A 14,917-nucleotide genomic window follows, 5' to 3' on the forward strand; every position below is an offset into this window, starting at 1 on the left:
ATATTCTGTCCCATTGCCCCCACCAGAGCTCTAGGATTGTCAGAGCTGGGGTCCTTGTTTTCTCTCTAGAAATTATGCCCTGTTTCCACAGCTCAGATAATTACCAGGAGCTGGCCTGTGGAGGATCAGGCTTCACATTAAGCTTTGAATTATCTGTAGGTGATACGCCTGGAATTTGGAAAGTGGGGGAACCAGGAAAAAGCTGAGATAGGTGTAAACTGGGACATTTAACGAGCCACTTGCAGCAGGAGGGGCCTTGGAATGTTACCCTGATTGCATTGGGTGAGGTGGCTGCGGCCTCCAGATGCGTTCACTCCAGCTTCGCCTTCATTTTGGCAATTTACATGATCTAGGTATGCAGCCTGGAGCCCACAGCACATCTTGCAAATAGCAATATTTATTGAAAACATAATGGGCCCTGAGAGGAAGACTGCTTCATTTCCATACCAAGCATATGTGCGGGGATGGTGGTGTGGGTTAGGGAGGCGTGTGCAGAGGGCTGGGTGAAGCCACGTGGCCGGGTCCAGAGCCCTGGTCCAGCTCAGTGTCTGGGGCAGCTGAGCAGCAATATCTGTCCCTCCTCAGTGCCTGGGGAAAGGACATTTGGCTGATTCTAGCTGTCTTCTTCTCAGCATTGTAGGAGATGAATGTGTCTGTCTATGTCAGGGCTGCTGGAATGCCAGACATGCCAGTTTGTGCAGGCAGATGTTAGGATAAAAGTAGTTGGAGTCTGCACTCCTAGCTAACTAGTGTCTCATCTTCCACTCAAGAGACCACAATCTGAGCTTCTGAACACAAACTGATCACTTCGCTCAAACCAGCTAGTTCCTCGATCTCAGCTCCAAGATATGCTGACTCCCTTTGCCCCCCACTCTCATTCATGAGGCTGTAAGCTCCTAGCTGAGTGCTCAGCACACAGTAGGTCCTCAGCAAATATCTCCTCTATAGGACTGCTATCAGATACTGGTACCAGTACTTGTTGAGTCCCTTCCAAATATCATAGCTGGGGTTATGTAATCACAGTTCAACACAGAAGCCAGAGTGACACTCTACATAAATGGTCATGCTTCCCAATCATTACGCCCGATGATCTCTGTATGGTAGTTCTTATTGAGTACCAGTGATCCATGAGGGGACTTCGTCTTTTTAACTTCTGTGGTTCGAAAATAATCTCTTCCTCTTCAGTGGCAGGGGAGGCTAAAGATAAAGACATCTCCTGGTTCTCCCCCAATGGAGAAAAGCTCACCCCGAACCAGCAGCGGATCTCAGTGGTATGGAATGACGACTCTTCTTCCACCCTCACTATCTACAATGCCGACATTGACGATGCCGGCATTTACAAGTGTGTGGTCACTGGCGAGGACGGCAGTGAGTCAGAGGCCACTGTCAACGTGAAGATCTTCCGTAAGAGCCTCCTCCTCCTTCTATATTTGTCCTTGTCTTTGGCCAGGAAGATACATGGGCAGCAGGCAGAGTGGGATGGCAAAAGAGGACCAGCTGGCGGCTTGACAGGGCTTCTTTCCATCTTGCCTCAACCTAAGTATTTTCTGAACTGTACTAAGAGCTCCAATATGCTCTTAAATGATCCTGGGCCAACTCAGAACTCACAACTCGGGTTCATGCTGGTCACAGCAACCTCCCACTGGCATCCAACTCTAAATTCAAACTACACAGTTCCCAGAGAACTATTATGGGTGCCCCATCACTTCCCCAAGTATTGACTAACCGTTGTACAATTCAGGATCCCCTCTTATTTCACTCTCCCGTGCTGGTAATGGAGTCAAAAAGCTCAGTGGAGGGTTAGGGGGATATTATTTCTTTGAACACACCATTCCACTCAGAACAGGCAGCTACAATTGCTACTTGGTCTGATGGTGGCATCTCATCACCTTGTAATCATGCCTCTGTTCCATTGGCCAGTGTAATGGTAGGTGACCACTAATGGAACAGTATGGATTGTCACAGTATTTATTGCCATTATTTCTTTTCTTCTGTTCTATTCTTTAAAATTCTATCTGCTGCAGGAAAGTTGAGGTTGGACTATCACACAGAGTGGGAGACAGAGAAGGGATTGATAACTCCTGCTGTTCATTGTAGAATAGGTGTTCTACCAGTTCATTCTACTTACACACTGTGTCTCAATGGCACTATTCCACATGGCAAGGGACCCTGGTAAAGATCTTCCTTTCCCTCCACAGATGTTTCATGCACAAAGTGTGATAAATGTAGCACTCAGTGATAGAAATTGATTGCCAAACTTCCACAGCATATTCCCCTACTTGTGCCAGCTGCTCCACCTGGCATCTTTGACTAAGTACTGGGTAGAAACCTCTCTATTCCATTGTATATATGTCTTGAGAGTTGCCTGCAACTGGAATCCAGGCAGTTTGGCTCCAGTGGAAAAGGATCTTTGTAGGTAAACCAGCTGTTTTCTCATTTTCCAGAGAAGCTCATGTTCAAGAATGCACCAACTCCCCAGGAGTTCAGGGAGGGGGAAGACGCAGTGATTGTGTGTGATGTGGTCAGCTCTCTACCCCCAACCATCATCTGGAAACACAAAGGCCGAGATGTCATCCTGAAAAAAGATGGTGAGACCTGATTCCCTGGCAGAAGCCTTCTCCTGGGCCACCAAGTCCCCTAGAGTTCCATCTCTGCTGGCCTCTGAAACATTTTGACCCAAACTCCAGTGTCCTTCCCAGAACCACATGCAGTTTAGATCCTAGATGGGTATATGTCTGTAGCTTGTATGTTCAGGGACTTTCTCCAAAGAAAGAGACAAATTGACAATAGTCATTTGGTCTTGGCTCTATGTCAAAGCCAGAGACACATTTTCTTATTTCAGCTTAAAGCAACACCTCATAAGACTGAAGCTAGGAAAAGGGAAAGGCTCAGCGACCTTCCTACAGATACAAGTTCTCTAATTGATCCTTGGATGGACCTGCCTCTTGTCTCTTCTAGTCCGATTCATAGTCCTGTCCAACAACTACCTGCAGATTCGGAACATCAAGAAAACAGATGAGGGTACTTACCGATGTGAGGGCAGGATCCTGGCACGAGGGGAGATCAACTTCAAGGACATTCAGGTCATTGTGAATGGTGAGGAGATCTGTTCTTTCTGCTATCTCCATTGCTACAACCTTGGTCCCCAATATCATTTTCTTTAACCTCCTCCTTGATGTATAAAGTGTAGACTCATTCAATCTCGGCTGAATCCCCCTACTTCCTATTGCCTCCTGCTTAGTTCTTTAAAAAACAAAAACAAAAACAATATATATACTTGTCTTCTGCATTTCCCTTAACTGTGGGGACTATTAATGCAGTTTTTGAATGCCCTTCATTGTCTTGAACCACTTTCCCTGTGCTTACTAATACATTCTTATTCAGCCTCCGCTGTCCTTATAATTGTGAAATTAGTCCCCTGGTTCAGTGTGCAAAGAAAATACTATAATCAATTCAGGCCTCAGAATAGTCAGAATCATGGCCCATGGGCTTATTAATCTCAATTTGCAGTGTCAAATAAACACACCAGTGGAATCGATCTGACATTTACAAAATGTTTACAGGAAACTATAATGTCAGTATTAAGAAAATAAGTATATCATGGTCAGATTGTTTGGGCTATTGATATATACTTTTGCCAACACCCCTCCCCGACTTCATTCCTTTGGTAAAACAGTTTGTGCACAGGGCTGCTTATGACATTTCCAGAGAAATGTCACCCTGGTGCACTGGTGCGTTTCAAATTGGCAATAACCATTTAATCTCCGGGATCAGGAGTTTCAACGTTTTCCAGTATGAAGAGTCCCATTTTGAATATCAAGTTCCCTAGCCATGGTAGTTGTAAGTTGAATATACACTGATTGAAAAAAATATATAATAATAAATAGCTACTACGAATTGAACACCATTTTTTTAAATGAATAAAATACATTAATATATAGCTTTGGAAGCCATATTACTAAAATACAACATTATACAGGTGTGAGCAAAAGTAGATCAATAATAATAAATATAGTAAGTAATAAATAAATAACACACTTGTAATCCTACTTTTTTCCACACCTGTATATTGTTATAAAACACTAGTGCATCTTGGGGTAAATTATTTATTCAGTTTATAGTAATTATTTAGTATGTGCCTGAATTTAGATCCCTTACACTAACTCTGCAGCTGCCCAGAACCCTTGACCCCCAGGTGTGACCCTTGACTTAGGGTTCCCTAGAAGTGCCTCTTCTCCAGGCCACTGGATTCTTCCAAGTTTTCACAACCACCCCTGACAGCCTTTCTTTCCTTCAGTACCGCCCACCGTCCAGGCCAGGCAAAGCATCGTGAATGCCACCGCCAACCTTGGCCAGTCTGTCACCTTGGTGTGTGATGCTGAAGGCTTCCCGGAGCCCACCATGAGCTGGACAAAGTAAGACCCTGGCTCCTGCGTTGGATCAGGGACTAGTGGAGAAGGAGCCAGCACAGGGCCTGCTCCGGGTTGGCATTGCCATGGAGCAGGGACAGCCTGCCTGGGGATGTCCTTGACTCCAAGTACAGGCTGCACTCTCTTGCACAGTTCTCCTGCCTTGTGCATTGGATTCCTCCTGCATCCTCAGTCCGTGGGTAGAGAGGCCCTCTTTGGTGTGTCTGGGAGTGCAGTTTATAGCCCAGGGACAGAATCAGAAGTTTGGGTGGAGAAATCTAAGGAATATTTGGAAATACAATTTGATGTCTTAACTTTTTGTGAAGACTGAGCCTTTCTCATGGGCTCAGACTGCATTTTATGAAAACAAATTAAAAACAAACATCTTCCCTCTGTGGTCAAAATCATGGTACTTTGTCTTTGTGCACCCTACAGGGATGGGGATCTGATAGAGAATGAGGAAGACGAGAAGTATGTCTTTAGTGACGACAGTTCAGAGCTGACCATCAGGAGGGTGGATAAGAACGATGAGGCTGAGTATGTCTGCATCGCCGAGAACAAAGCTGGAGAGCAAGACGCGTCCATCCACCTCAAAGTTTTTGGTAAGGACAGTGGGGGTCAAGGTCACTAAATTCCCCTTACCCTGAACACTCAATCCATCTGCAGGGCCTGTCCACTCTGCCTCAGAATCTACCCCAAATGCAGCTTCTCCATGCCAGCTCTGTCACCTATGCCCCGGTTCAAGCCACCCTCCTGCTCCCCTGGTCAGTGAGACAGCCTCCTAGCTGGTCCCCCTGCCTACCTCTCATGGGTCCCCTCATCCCCTCCTACTCACTCCTTAAGTGTGAGAATGACCTTAGTGTCACTCCTCTGTTTAAAGCCCTCCCATTACTTCCTATTGCAATCAGAATAAAATCTAGACCTCCTACCTTGGGCGCAAGACTAAACCTGAGCTAGCCCATCTTCCTTCCCCATCTCATCCTTCCTCCACTTTGTTCCACATTCAACAGCCTCAGGCCTCCTTTCTGTCCCTCGGGGCATAGCACGGTGGTTCCCTGCTCAGGGACGTTGCACGTGATGTTCCTTCTGCTTGGAATGTCGTTCGTCCAGATCTGCTCCCAGCTGCTTCTCCTCTTCCACCATTCAGATCTCAACTCAACCACCTTCTCAATGAGTCCTCCCTTCACTGCCCTGCCTCGTGCAGCAACTGTATTACCACCCCATTAATCTTACTGTGTCTTCTTCATGGTACTGATCAGTACCTGAGCTAGCCTCATTTACATATTTATTTTGGGAATTGCTTGTCTCTCACCTCCACTAAGTGTGTAGAATTCAAGATGGCAGAGCACACACTTAGTGAAGGTGAGAGACCTTTTCTCTAGCACACCCAACACAACCAGACTCATCATAGGCCCTTAGTACATGTTAGTGACCAGTGCTTCCATTTCCCTTTTCTTCTTTCCCTGGCCTGTGTGAAACAGTGTCATAAAAGTCATGAAAAGAGTCCTCACACCTCTACTCACTTCTTTATGAACTCAGTTAATTCCCATGCATTTAAAACTGAAATAAATTTTGACCTGATCTTGGAAAAAGGATTTGTGGTGGGAAAATGTGCAACCTAATGGCTCTCTACTCTCTCTGCTCATCTTTTTAAAAACCACAGCTAAGCCCAGCCAGTGTAGCTCAGTGGTTGAGCGTCAACCTATGAACCAGGAGGTCACAGTTCTATTCCTCTGCAGGGCCCATGCCTTGGGTTGCAGGCTCGATCCCCAATAGGGGGCCTGTAGGAGTCAGCCGATCAATGATTCTTTGTCATCATTGATGTGTCTAGCTCTCCCTTTCCCTTTCTCTCTCTGAAATCAATAAAAGTATATTTAAAAAAAAAAAAAAAAAACACATACAGCTTTCCACACATAAGCTAGTCCATTGTAGATAGTACTACTAGTGCAGGTGTCAGAGGTTCATGCCTGGGAAGCTGCATGGGACCTGCTTGTTTAGCCTGATCTGGAGAACTGATCCATGTTTGTAAACACAGAGCTTTGAAAATCAAGCATCTATATGTAATTGGACTTGCTAATCACAGATGAATCTTATTTATTCATTAATAACAATTGGGTTTATAAACAGTGTATCAGTTTGATTCAGATTAATTCAGTATGTAACTGAGTACATACCTCCTTCTCAACAGCACTTAACACTTACTGCATCCAAGATGAGCTGTGGCCTTTCTCAAAGTCCTATTTATCAGGGTAGACACAAAGCCTTCCTAGAGGAAGACCTTATTTATAGGCTCCATGGGTTCAAATGCATGATCATTGGGCCAAACTGGCTGAGATGAGCCCATGTGCTGGCTGGCAATAAAGGATTTGCAGAGCTGGCTGTTAGTACAGATTAACTTCAGTAGAGTATTTGAACTATGTGGTAGTTTTATATAGAAGCAGATATTTTCTACAGAAAATGCAAAGCTCTATCATTATTTTCAGTTTATTAAAGCAGAATCAAGGGCCTCAATTTGGAGGCTGTATGTAGGCAGTAGTTTGTTAGCCTACATGAGGTTACTGGGTGAATCTGAATATAAAGGAAATGCAGTTCTTTCAAAAATTAGCCATAATTTTAATTTACTTATTTTTCATTTGTTTATCTAGTCTGGCCTTTTCTCTATTAGTGAAATGAGTTACACTTGTGCTGTGTTATCTTTTCTATGGAAGGTTTAGCAATTTCAGAGTATAATTGTTTTAAATTGGGAAAATTCAATTTTCTCTAATGTGTTAACATTTAACTCAGCTTTGAATGCTTGTGCTTTCTTGCGTTACCCAAAACATTTGGAAAATGAACTCGTCTCAACTCATCTCCTTCCCCCCCGCCCCCAGCCCACTCCACAACCCAAGTTACCCACAACTTTCCTAGGCATTACGAATCTCAGCATCATCTGGCTCCTCCTCATTCCTTCTTTTGTTTCTTGCCATCCCTCCTATCCTTGCTCACTTGCCACTTCCCATAAAGCTTTTCTTTAGCATCTCTCTTAAAGACGACCTTTTGGTCCCCCTGACATGGCCCAATCAGGACTGTCACATCACAGCTGGGGCACTGCCAGAGCTCCCAAGTTGTTTTCCCACCTCAAGGTTTTCTCCTTGCTAAATCATCTTGAATTATTTCTAGATTAACCTTCTTGTCATGCAAATTACCATTTCATCTCTCTGATCAAATACTGCCAATGGCCTCCACCTGCCTCCATACAGAATTCAAGCAAGAACCTTAACAGGTGGTCAAGACTCTATGCCAAGATGTGGCATTGCCTGCTCTGCTTTGATACACAAACATGTGACTCTCTTCCCAACCCTCTCCTCATGTATTCTTGCTTCTTTGCTTTCCTTCAACCAGTTTTACCCATGGAATGACTTAGTCTTCACCCCAAAATTTCCCCTACTGAAAATCTTATGGCCCAGCCCAAAAGCTGTGTCCCCACCAAGACGCCAGTCAGAGGATTGCTCTTTCTCTGCTCCATGCCTCTTGTATCCATTGCCCTCACTCAGCGCTCTTACTACACAGGGTGCTGTTTTTATTATCACTGTGGTGTTGCTGTGTGCATGCCTTGTGGTAAGCCCCTGAGGCTTCAACACGTGGAGTACAGCCTATACTTAAAAAGTAGATAACCTTGTTCATGCTACCACTTAAACCTGGGGCACTGAGAAGGTTAGATAAACATTACAGGAATGTTTTGTCTTTTCAGCAAAACCCAAAATCACTTATGTAGAGAACCAGACCGCCATGGAACTAGAGGAGCAGGTCACTCTTACCTGTGAAGCCTCAGGAGACCCCATTCCCTCTATCACCTGGAGAACTTCCACCCGAAACATCAGCAGCGAAGAAAAGGTATAATGTCGCCACCCAAGAGTCTCAGGGCATGGCACGCAGACTCGAGGCGGATTGAGTCTGCCCAATGCCCAATTCTCCTCGGTGAGCCAGGTGGGGGATTTGGTCACTGGAGTGCAGGTTCTGTGGCCTCCGCCTCCTCCCACCTGAATGCATCCTGCTCCACATCCTCTGACAATGGGAGGGGTGCAGTTCATTGCATAGACTGGCAGGGGTGTGATGTTAGTGGGTATTGGTCAAGGTAGCTCTCTGGGGAGGAAGAAGGTAGTGATTTTCAAACGCAGGACTTGGGACTGTGGGGAACAAGGCAAACTGATGTCCTGGTGCTCCAGGTGATGTCCTCCTCAACTCAGGAGCCAAGGAAATGTCTCCTGGAAGTTATAGGGTCAGATCGAGCCTGTCAATTCTTCTCATATTTGTATACTCATGCTATACAAGCACTCTGTGCACAAAAGCTTGGTTGCCTTTGTGTCTGCCTGTATTCTCGATCACATTTGTATATCATGTTGGTCTAAAGGCAAAAATAATTAGCAGTTTCCACGTGATGATGATTGCCCTAGGTTCTACAGTGTATTTGCTGGGAGTGTAAGAACAACGTAGCAAACTCCCTGACAAATTCAAATGACTGGGGAGGTTTCACTTGAAAACATGTGGATTTCCAAGCCTCCAAAAAGCTATCTTTATTATGAACAATATGCAATAATTGAGGGGACCCTTGCCAAAACCGGTTTGGCTTAGTGGATAGAGTGTCGGCCTGTGGACTGAAAGGTCCCAGGTTCAATTCCATTCAAGGGCATGTACATTGGTTATGGGCACATCCCCAGTAGGGGTTGTGCAAGAGGCAGCTGGTCGATGTTTCTCTCTCGTCGATGTTTCTAGCTCTCTATCCCTCTCCCTTTCTCTCTCTAAAAAATCAATAAAATATATATATTTTTTAAAAATTGAGGGGACCCCCACAATGTACTGCCTTTTGCTACCAAGTGGGCCAAATGCAGGAGAGGAAAGAAGCTTGGTTTTAAAGCGACTTAAACCATCTTCGGGCACCTCTCCAGTCTCACCTCATATATCCTGTAGTAATGGGCTTTGTCAACTACTCAGAAGTAATGGCCTTAGATTCAAAGGACATTTGTAATGGATTACTTATTGACCAAAATGTCAGAAAGTATAGATCTTCACTCTTCTGCCTACCTAAAGGGAATCCTAAGAGAGGGTAAACTCAAGTAAACCCAAAAGAGACAGTGTGAGACACTAGAACCAAACTTGGATCTGCACTTGAGGAATTGATTTCTGTCCCACTAATTGAAAGCAAGGCTGACTCAAAAGGAACAGAAATTCCATTCCAAAACCCATTATTTTTTGCAAGTTTTACCTCCAGAGTTGAGTTTGGCTTAACTCAACAAAGGAACTGCTAAGTATTTTTGAAACTTGCATATGCTGTTTGATATTGTACTGGAGTAAGAAATGTGGTGTTTACTTGATGCTTTCTTTATCAACATTGGGGTTAAACCTTCAGCTCAGATTTCTGCTGCCATCATGTGTGTTGTGTGGATTGAACTTGCATTCCAGGGCTTAAACCACAGGACTGCTGCCTGACAGGTTTTCCCATAATAGATTTGTCCAGAATGGCCCAGTGTGTATCTTTGACCTCAGTGAAGGACAGAGATAACATCTATCCAGATGAACGATGCTTTTAAATTCTATATCTTTTCTAGGAATAGCTCGATAGCTAAGCTAGACCAGAAGAGTTATTAAGATTTCTGCCTACCTCAGCTCCTTTAGTAGCTTGGTTCTCTAGCTTGTATCCATGAATTAATTTTCACAGAATGAGAACAAATAACAGGTACTAATATACACTCACACTCACTAAATGCTGAGGCCAAAGATGTTCAGCAGAGACTTTCTCAAGTCCAGGAAGCTTGGTATACTCATAGATGGTGCTGTTTTGCTATAGCAACAATGGTTTACTTGATGTGACAGTACTGGAACACAAATAAATCAATGTGAGAACAAGTCCTCCACGCCGGCCAGTGCTGTGACACCAGATGAACACACCTACCTAATGAAGCCCTTACAGAAAAGTTGCCATTTATATTAAATCTCTATCAAAGAGGCACGATGTCCAGCTTCATACCATGGACAGCTAATACTTAAGAAAAAAAGGTGGCCTCTTCCTGGGGGATTGGACTCTGGATAGTAAACTTCACTTTTACTTTGGTAGATGCTCCTCATGTGCAACTCCATCTGAAGTTGCATGATATGTAATTAGGTACTGGCATGATTAGAGTCACTGAATTGTAGGAGTGGAAGGAAACAATTTTCTTTTTAAAATCGGGATGCTATGCTAAGCAGATAAGAATAGACAATCATATTGAACTGCCAAGGTGAGGAAGGCTCCTGAGAATTAGATCACATAAAAGGCCTGAATCACAGAAGATTGGAAGGAAGCCACTCTTTGAGTTTATTTAGTCTTACCTGGCACCCCTTTCTAACATATCTGCCAGACAGTCACTCAGCCCTGCCTGAAAGGTGACATTGTCAGCCCTCCGCAGGGCAGTCAGCCAACACTGATGACCAGGAGGTCTGCTTTTCAGCCTTTCCACCTCTGGCAGCCACTCTTTGTATGAGAACTCTTAAAGCAGCTACTTAGTTTTCTTCAGTCTGTTCTTTCCCTCACTAGTTACCCCATAATAGACGGTATCAGCTCACTGGTGCTCCATTAAAATTTTGTGGTGCCCAGAGTCAATGATGAAGACTTCCATGAGTTATTACTCCCTTGATCTGGATGCTGTAATGCAGTTAGAGTTGTATTAGCCCCTTTATCAGTTTCCTCATCCTGTTGCCTTGTATTGAGCTTGTGGTCAACTAAAATGTTCAGCTTTCTTTTACATGAACTGCATTTAAGCCACATGCCTCCTATCCTGTTCTTATGCAATTGATTGCTTAACCAATCATGCAGAATTTCATTTCTATTTCTTTTAAGAAATTATATTTTGCTGGTTACAACACAATGTTTCTCAATGGGGTCATTATAAAAATTGGGAAGACTCTTCCTTTACTGGGACTATAACGAATGGTATTGCAAGATATGTAGCACCAAATCTCCTCCCCGCTAAATACCAGTAGCCACTTCTAATCATGTGATTACCAAAATCCCACATGTATAAACACTCTCAGGCTGAAGAAAAACCTTTGAGTTTATCTTTCCAACCAGTCAAGAATGGCTTTCATCAGAACTATCCTTTAGAGGTCTGTTGGTCTAGGGAATTTCCATCCACATGCTCCCTATTTTATTTATATATTGAAAATAATGAGTTTTAGAAATCAGACCACAGTCCAAGCACAAGACCCAATGACAGGCAATGCAGTGGTCTTCCCCATGCAACTGTCATCTAGCATTTGCATTGGCTATTGCTACAACCTTATATGAACACTTAAAATATCTTTGTCCAAATTACTGATAAAAATGTTAAATGGGACATAGTCCAATATAGAGCCTGTAGAATGCCACTAGGGCTTCCCGCTGGGTCATTGGCTAAGAAGGTAGAGCACTGAAAACCACGGTACCCTCTTGTGACTTTAATGACTTCCCTGGAAGGCTTAATGATCTCTTTAATAAAGTTAGTCACAATATAAGCTAATTAAAGCATCTAGGTCTTTTGCTTCACTGAGAAGAGAAAAGGCTTACAGCCATAAACACATAGTTAATGACTTTCTAATGGAATACTTGTTTTTCTTCATTAAAAAGTAAAAATAAAAATAAAACAATACAGTGAACCAGCATGTCACACCCTATCTGTGATCTTGTCTCTGGGTTCAGTCCCTAATTGGAGATTATTATCAACCTACTAAGCATCAGCTGGTTGAGTTAGTCTCACTCCATGACTGATAATAGCTGGGTTAAACTTGGGTCATTAATACCATTAGGGTAGATCATTTGTCTTAAAGTTAGTTCATTTATTAGTGCTCACTATTATGTTGACCAAAATCAAAACATATTTGAACATGACAATGGGTCAGTTAGATCAGTGTGTACTGAGATCATTGATAATGCAGATACAAAGCAAGTGTTAGTGTTCATATTGTGTCCACAGCATTTCACTACTCTTCCTAACTATATTCATTTAACTATTGCCAGGTACTTGAGTGAGTGGTGCTAAATTCCAAGTACCATTTACATTCTGGGTAAAACTTTGGGATGATACTTCATCATCTATCTGTGGCAGAACAAACTTGTAGTGCCCTAACTTGAATATGCCTTCGAAATGACAGGTGAAGAAAAGCATAGGAAGCCTTAATATTTAAGGAAAAGGAGAGGGGTGAAGAGTTGAGATCAGAAGAGATAAGCAGAAAAAAGGAAAAGCATTCATGAACCTTGAATCTTAAGCTTCCCAAGTAGCCCACAAATAGGAGATATTTTTTGAAATTCTCAATTCTCTGCAAACTTTTTATCACCAGGAAGAATTCCTCTTTCAATACAAACTTGGTGCTCACTTTTAAAATTGGGAAAGGTACCTGCATTGAGCAACCAGAGGCTGGATTATCCACCCTGTGGACAAATTTCTAGCAGGGAATACTTTAGAACAGTGAAGGGAAGTTCCACCTTAGTTTATATACATATCCCTACAGATTTGTAAGGTAATAAAACATGAATATGGAAAAAAACATAGAGCTAACAATTTTTGGAATAGTACTAGTCATATTCTCATTTATTTTATTGTGTATTTGCATATCAGGTTGTCTTAAAGCAGGCCACATGTCTTCACAAGTTATTAGGGGGTCAAGCAACTAGAATAATTGTGTTACTAGCAACTGCTTATTCTAAATGCCACAAAACCATAAGAATTTGGGAGATACACAAGAAGATCAGATCTGAAAAACAAACAACTCCATAGACATAGCTCCTAAAAAACTATCTTGATTCAAGCAGCCCTGGTGTGTAACAAACCAGCTTCTAAGTGATGTGGAATTGGCAACCACATTTGACATGTTGGCCGACTGCTTCTTTGGCCTATGCATGTTCCTCTGTCCTCACTTTCTTCTTCATGTGACGTAATCCAGCATTCTCATCCTCATATCTCACAGGAGCTCTTTGCATTTAGTGGACCCCTACTAAATGTTTACCAACTCATTTGCATTCCCTGGGTTGCATTGCAATGCCTGGCATCTTCTCTATTCTGTTTCTATCAGAACACCAGGGACAATCAGTCAGTCATGCCATCCAATAGAAAGAGTGATGCATGTATGATGTCTCTGACTCCCAATATGAAAACAGAAAAACTGTAAGCAGAGTAGATGCTCAAGTGCCAGATTAAAAAGAAAAATAAATATAGATGTGGGTAGGAAAAGACCCAACCTGTGTTTCCCTAAGTTGGCTCACTCTTTGGAGTGCCGGGTTTGCTGAAGATGGATCCTGCTGGAGCCCACATGCATTCAGTGTAGTATCCTCCAGGCTTCCTGACCCATCGTCTTAAGAACCTCATACCTCTCATTCCTAATGTGTCTTGGGCATTTTTGTTGTTGTTCCTTTTTTAAAATAAAAATTTGATTTTTTTTTTATAGTATGCATGCCGAGTTATAAAATGCATGAGCACAAATTAGCATTAGTGTATTTGTGATGAGCTGTCCTATAAAATCCAAAGGAGGAAACTCACTCTATAAGTATCTATAAATTATATGGTTAGAATGTGTAGTGTCACCTGATACTACGAGGGGCATTAAGACATTCTGGCTTAGGAGCTGCCTATAATACGTTTGCTGGTGTCTGTGTGTGTGTGTGTGTGTGTCTATTGGAGTTGAGGGAAGCCTATACCTTTGAATGATACAGCCTAATGTGAATAAGGTGGGGGTAAGGTGGGGGGGGGGGGAGCTGAACAGAAGCCAAGTCCTTGATTAAGCTGGGTAATAAGCACACCATTGAGCGTGGGCCTTGGAAAAGTTCTGAATTGGAAAGAAGCTGCATGTGCACGGAGTACAGTGTGATTCATCGGTTTTCTAAAGCAATGTTGTAAACTTTTACTGCTTTCTTGTTGTGTTTTATATCTTGTTCTCTCCAGGCTTCGTGGACTCGACCAGAGAAGCAAGAGGTATAGCTTACCTGACCACTAGCCAGTCCTTAGTTTTGAAAGCATTGCGGTTTAACTCACCGTTATAGTTAACAACCAGACACGCTAAACTAATTAGTAGCTTAGATTAAAGAATAGGTCAGTAGTGGTAGCTGTTACTTAGCAATAGTGTCATTTTAGGGTGAGCAAGCAAGCTGTGTTGGGAGTGGGTGAACAAATCCTTATTGTTTTCTAAAGACTGGGTCTTGTTCTCTTGATGGTGCTGGGAAAATCACAGCCAGGTAATTACACTTAAATCTCCCCATTCCCAGGCCCATTGTTGTGACATGGTGAAATTTTTTTACTCTCACTTGGTTGATGTGGCTTCGGATCATAAAGGCACGGGTTTAGTGATCTAAAACCTACTTGGCCCTTTCCCTTCCAGCTCAACTCATCTTGTTGCTCGCTTATTTTATAATGATTGGTCTTGGTAAATGATGACTTCACATCTCATCTTGAAGAAATGCAAATGACATGTCTCATTGGTTCTCCCACACTGTTAAATGTGTCTATGCTACTTTCACAGTGTTAAAT

The 14,917-nt window shown here is 42.9% G+C and overlaps 1 protein-coding gene across 27 annotated transcripts in view; it reads left to right on the forward strand.

Annotated features, from left to right (window-relative positions):
- Positions 1-14,917, forward strand: part of NCAM1 (neural cell adhesion molecule 1) — a 312,328-nt gene that overhangs the window by 254,188 nt on the left and 43,223 nt on the right. For 17 of the 27 annotated variants that reach the window (XM_084893700.1, XM_084893720.1, XM_084893723.1 and 14 more), the window contains exons 3-9: positions 1,186-1,404; positions 2,445-2,588; positions 2,959-3,096; positions 4,298-4,415; positions 4,845-5,011; positions 8,140-8,282; positions 14,336-14,365. In XM_084893700.1, coding sequence (XP_084749826.1) covers positions 1,186-1,404; positions 2,445-2,588; positions 2,959-3,096; positions 4,298-4,415; positions 4,845-5,011; positions 8,140-8,282; positions 14,336-14,365 — 959 coding nt within the window. The remainder of the gene's footprint in view (positions 1-1,185; positions 1,405-2,444; positions 2,589-2,958; positions 3,097-4,297; positions 4,416-4,844; positions 5,012-8,139; positions 8,283-14,335; positions 14,366-14,917) is intronic. The other 10 variants (XM_084893721.1, XM_084893722.1, XM_084893702.1 and 7 more) reach the window with 1 other exon arrangement.

Source organism: Pipistrellus hanaki (assembly GCF_964339955.1).
Source record: "Pipistrellus hanaki genome assembly, chromosome: 9".
Lineage (NCBI taxonomy): Eukaryota > Metazoa > Chordata > Mammalia > Chiroptera > Vespertilionidae > Pipistrellus > Pipistrellus hanaki.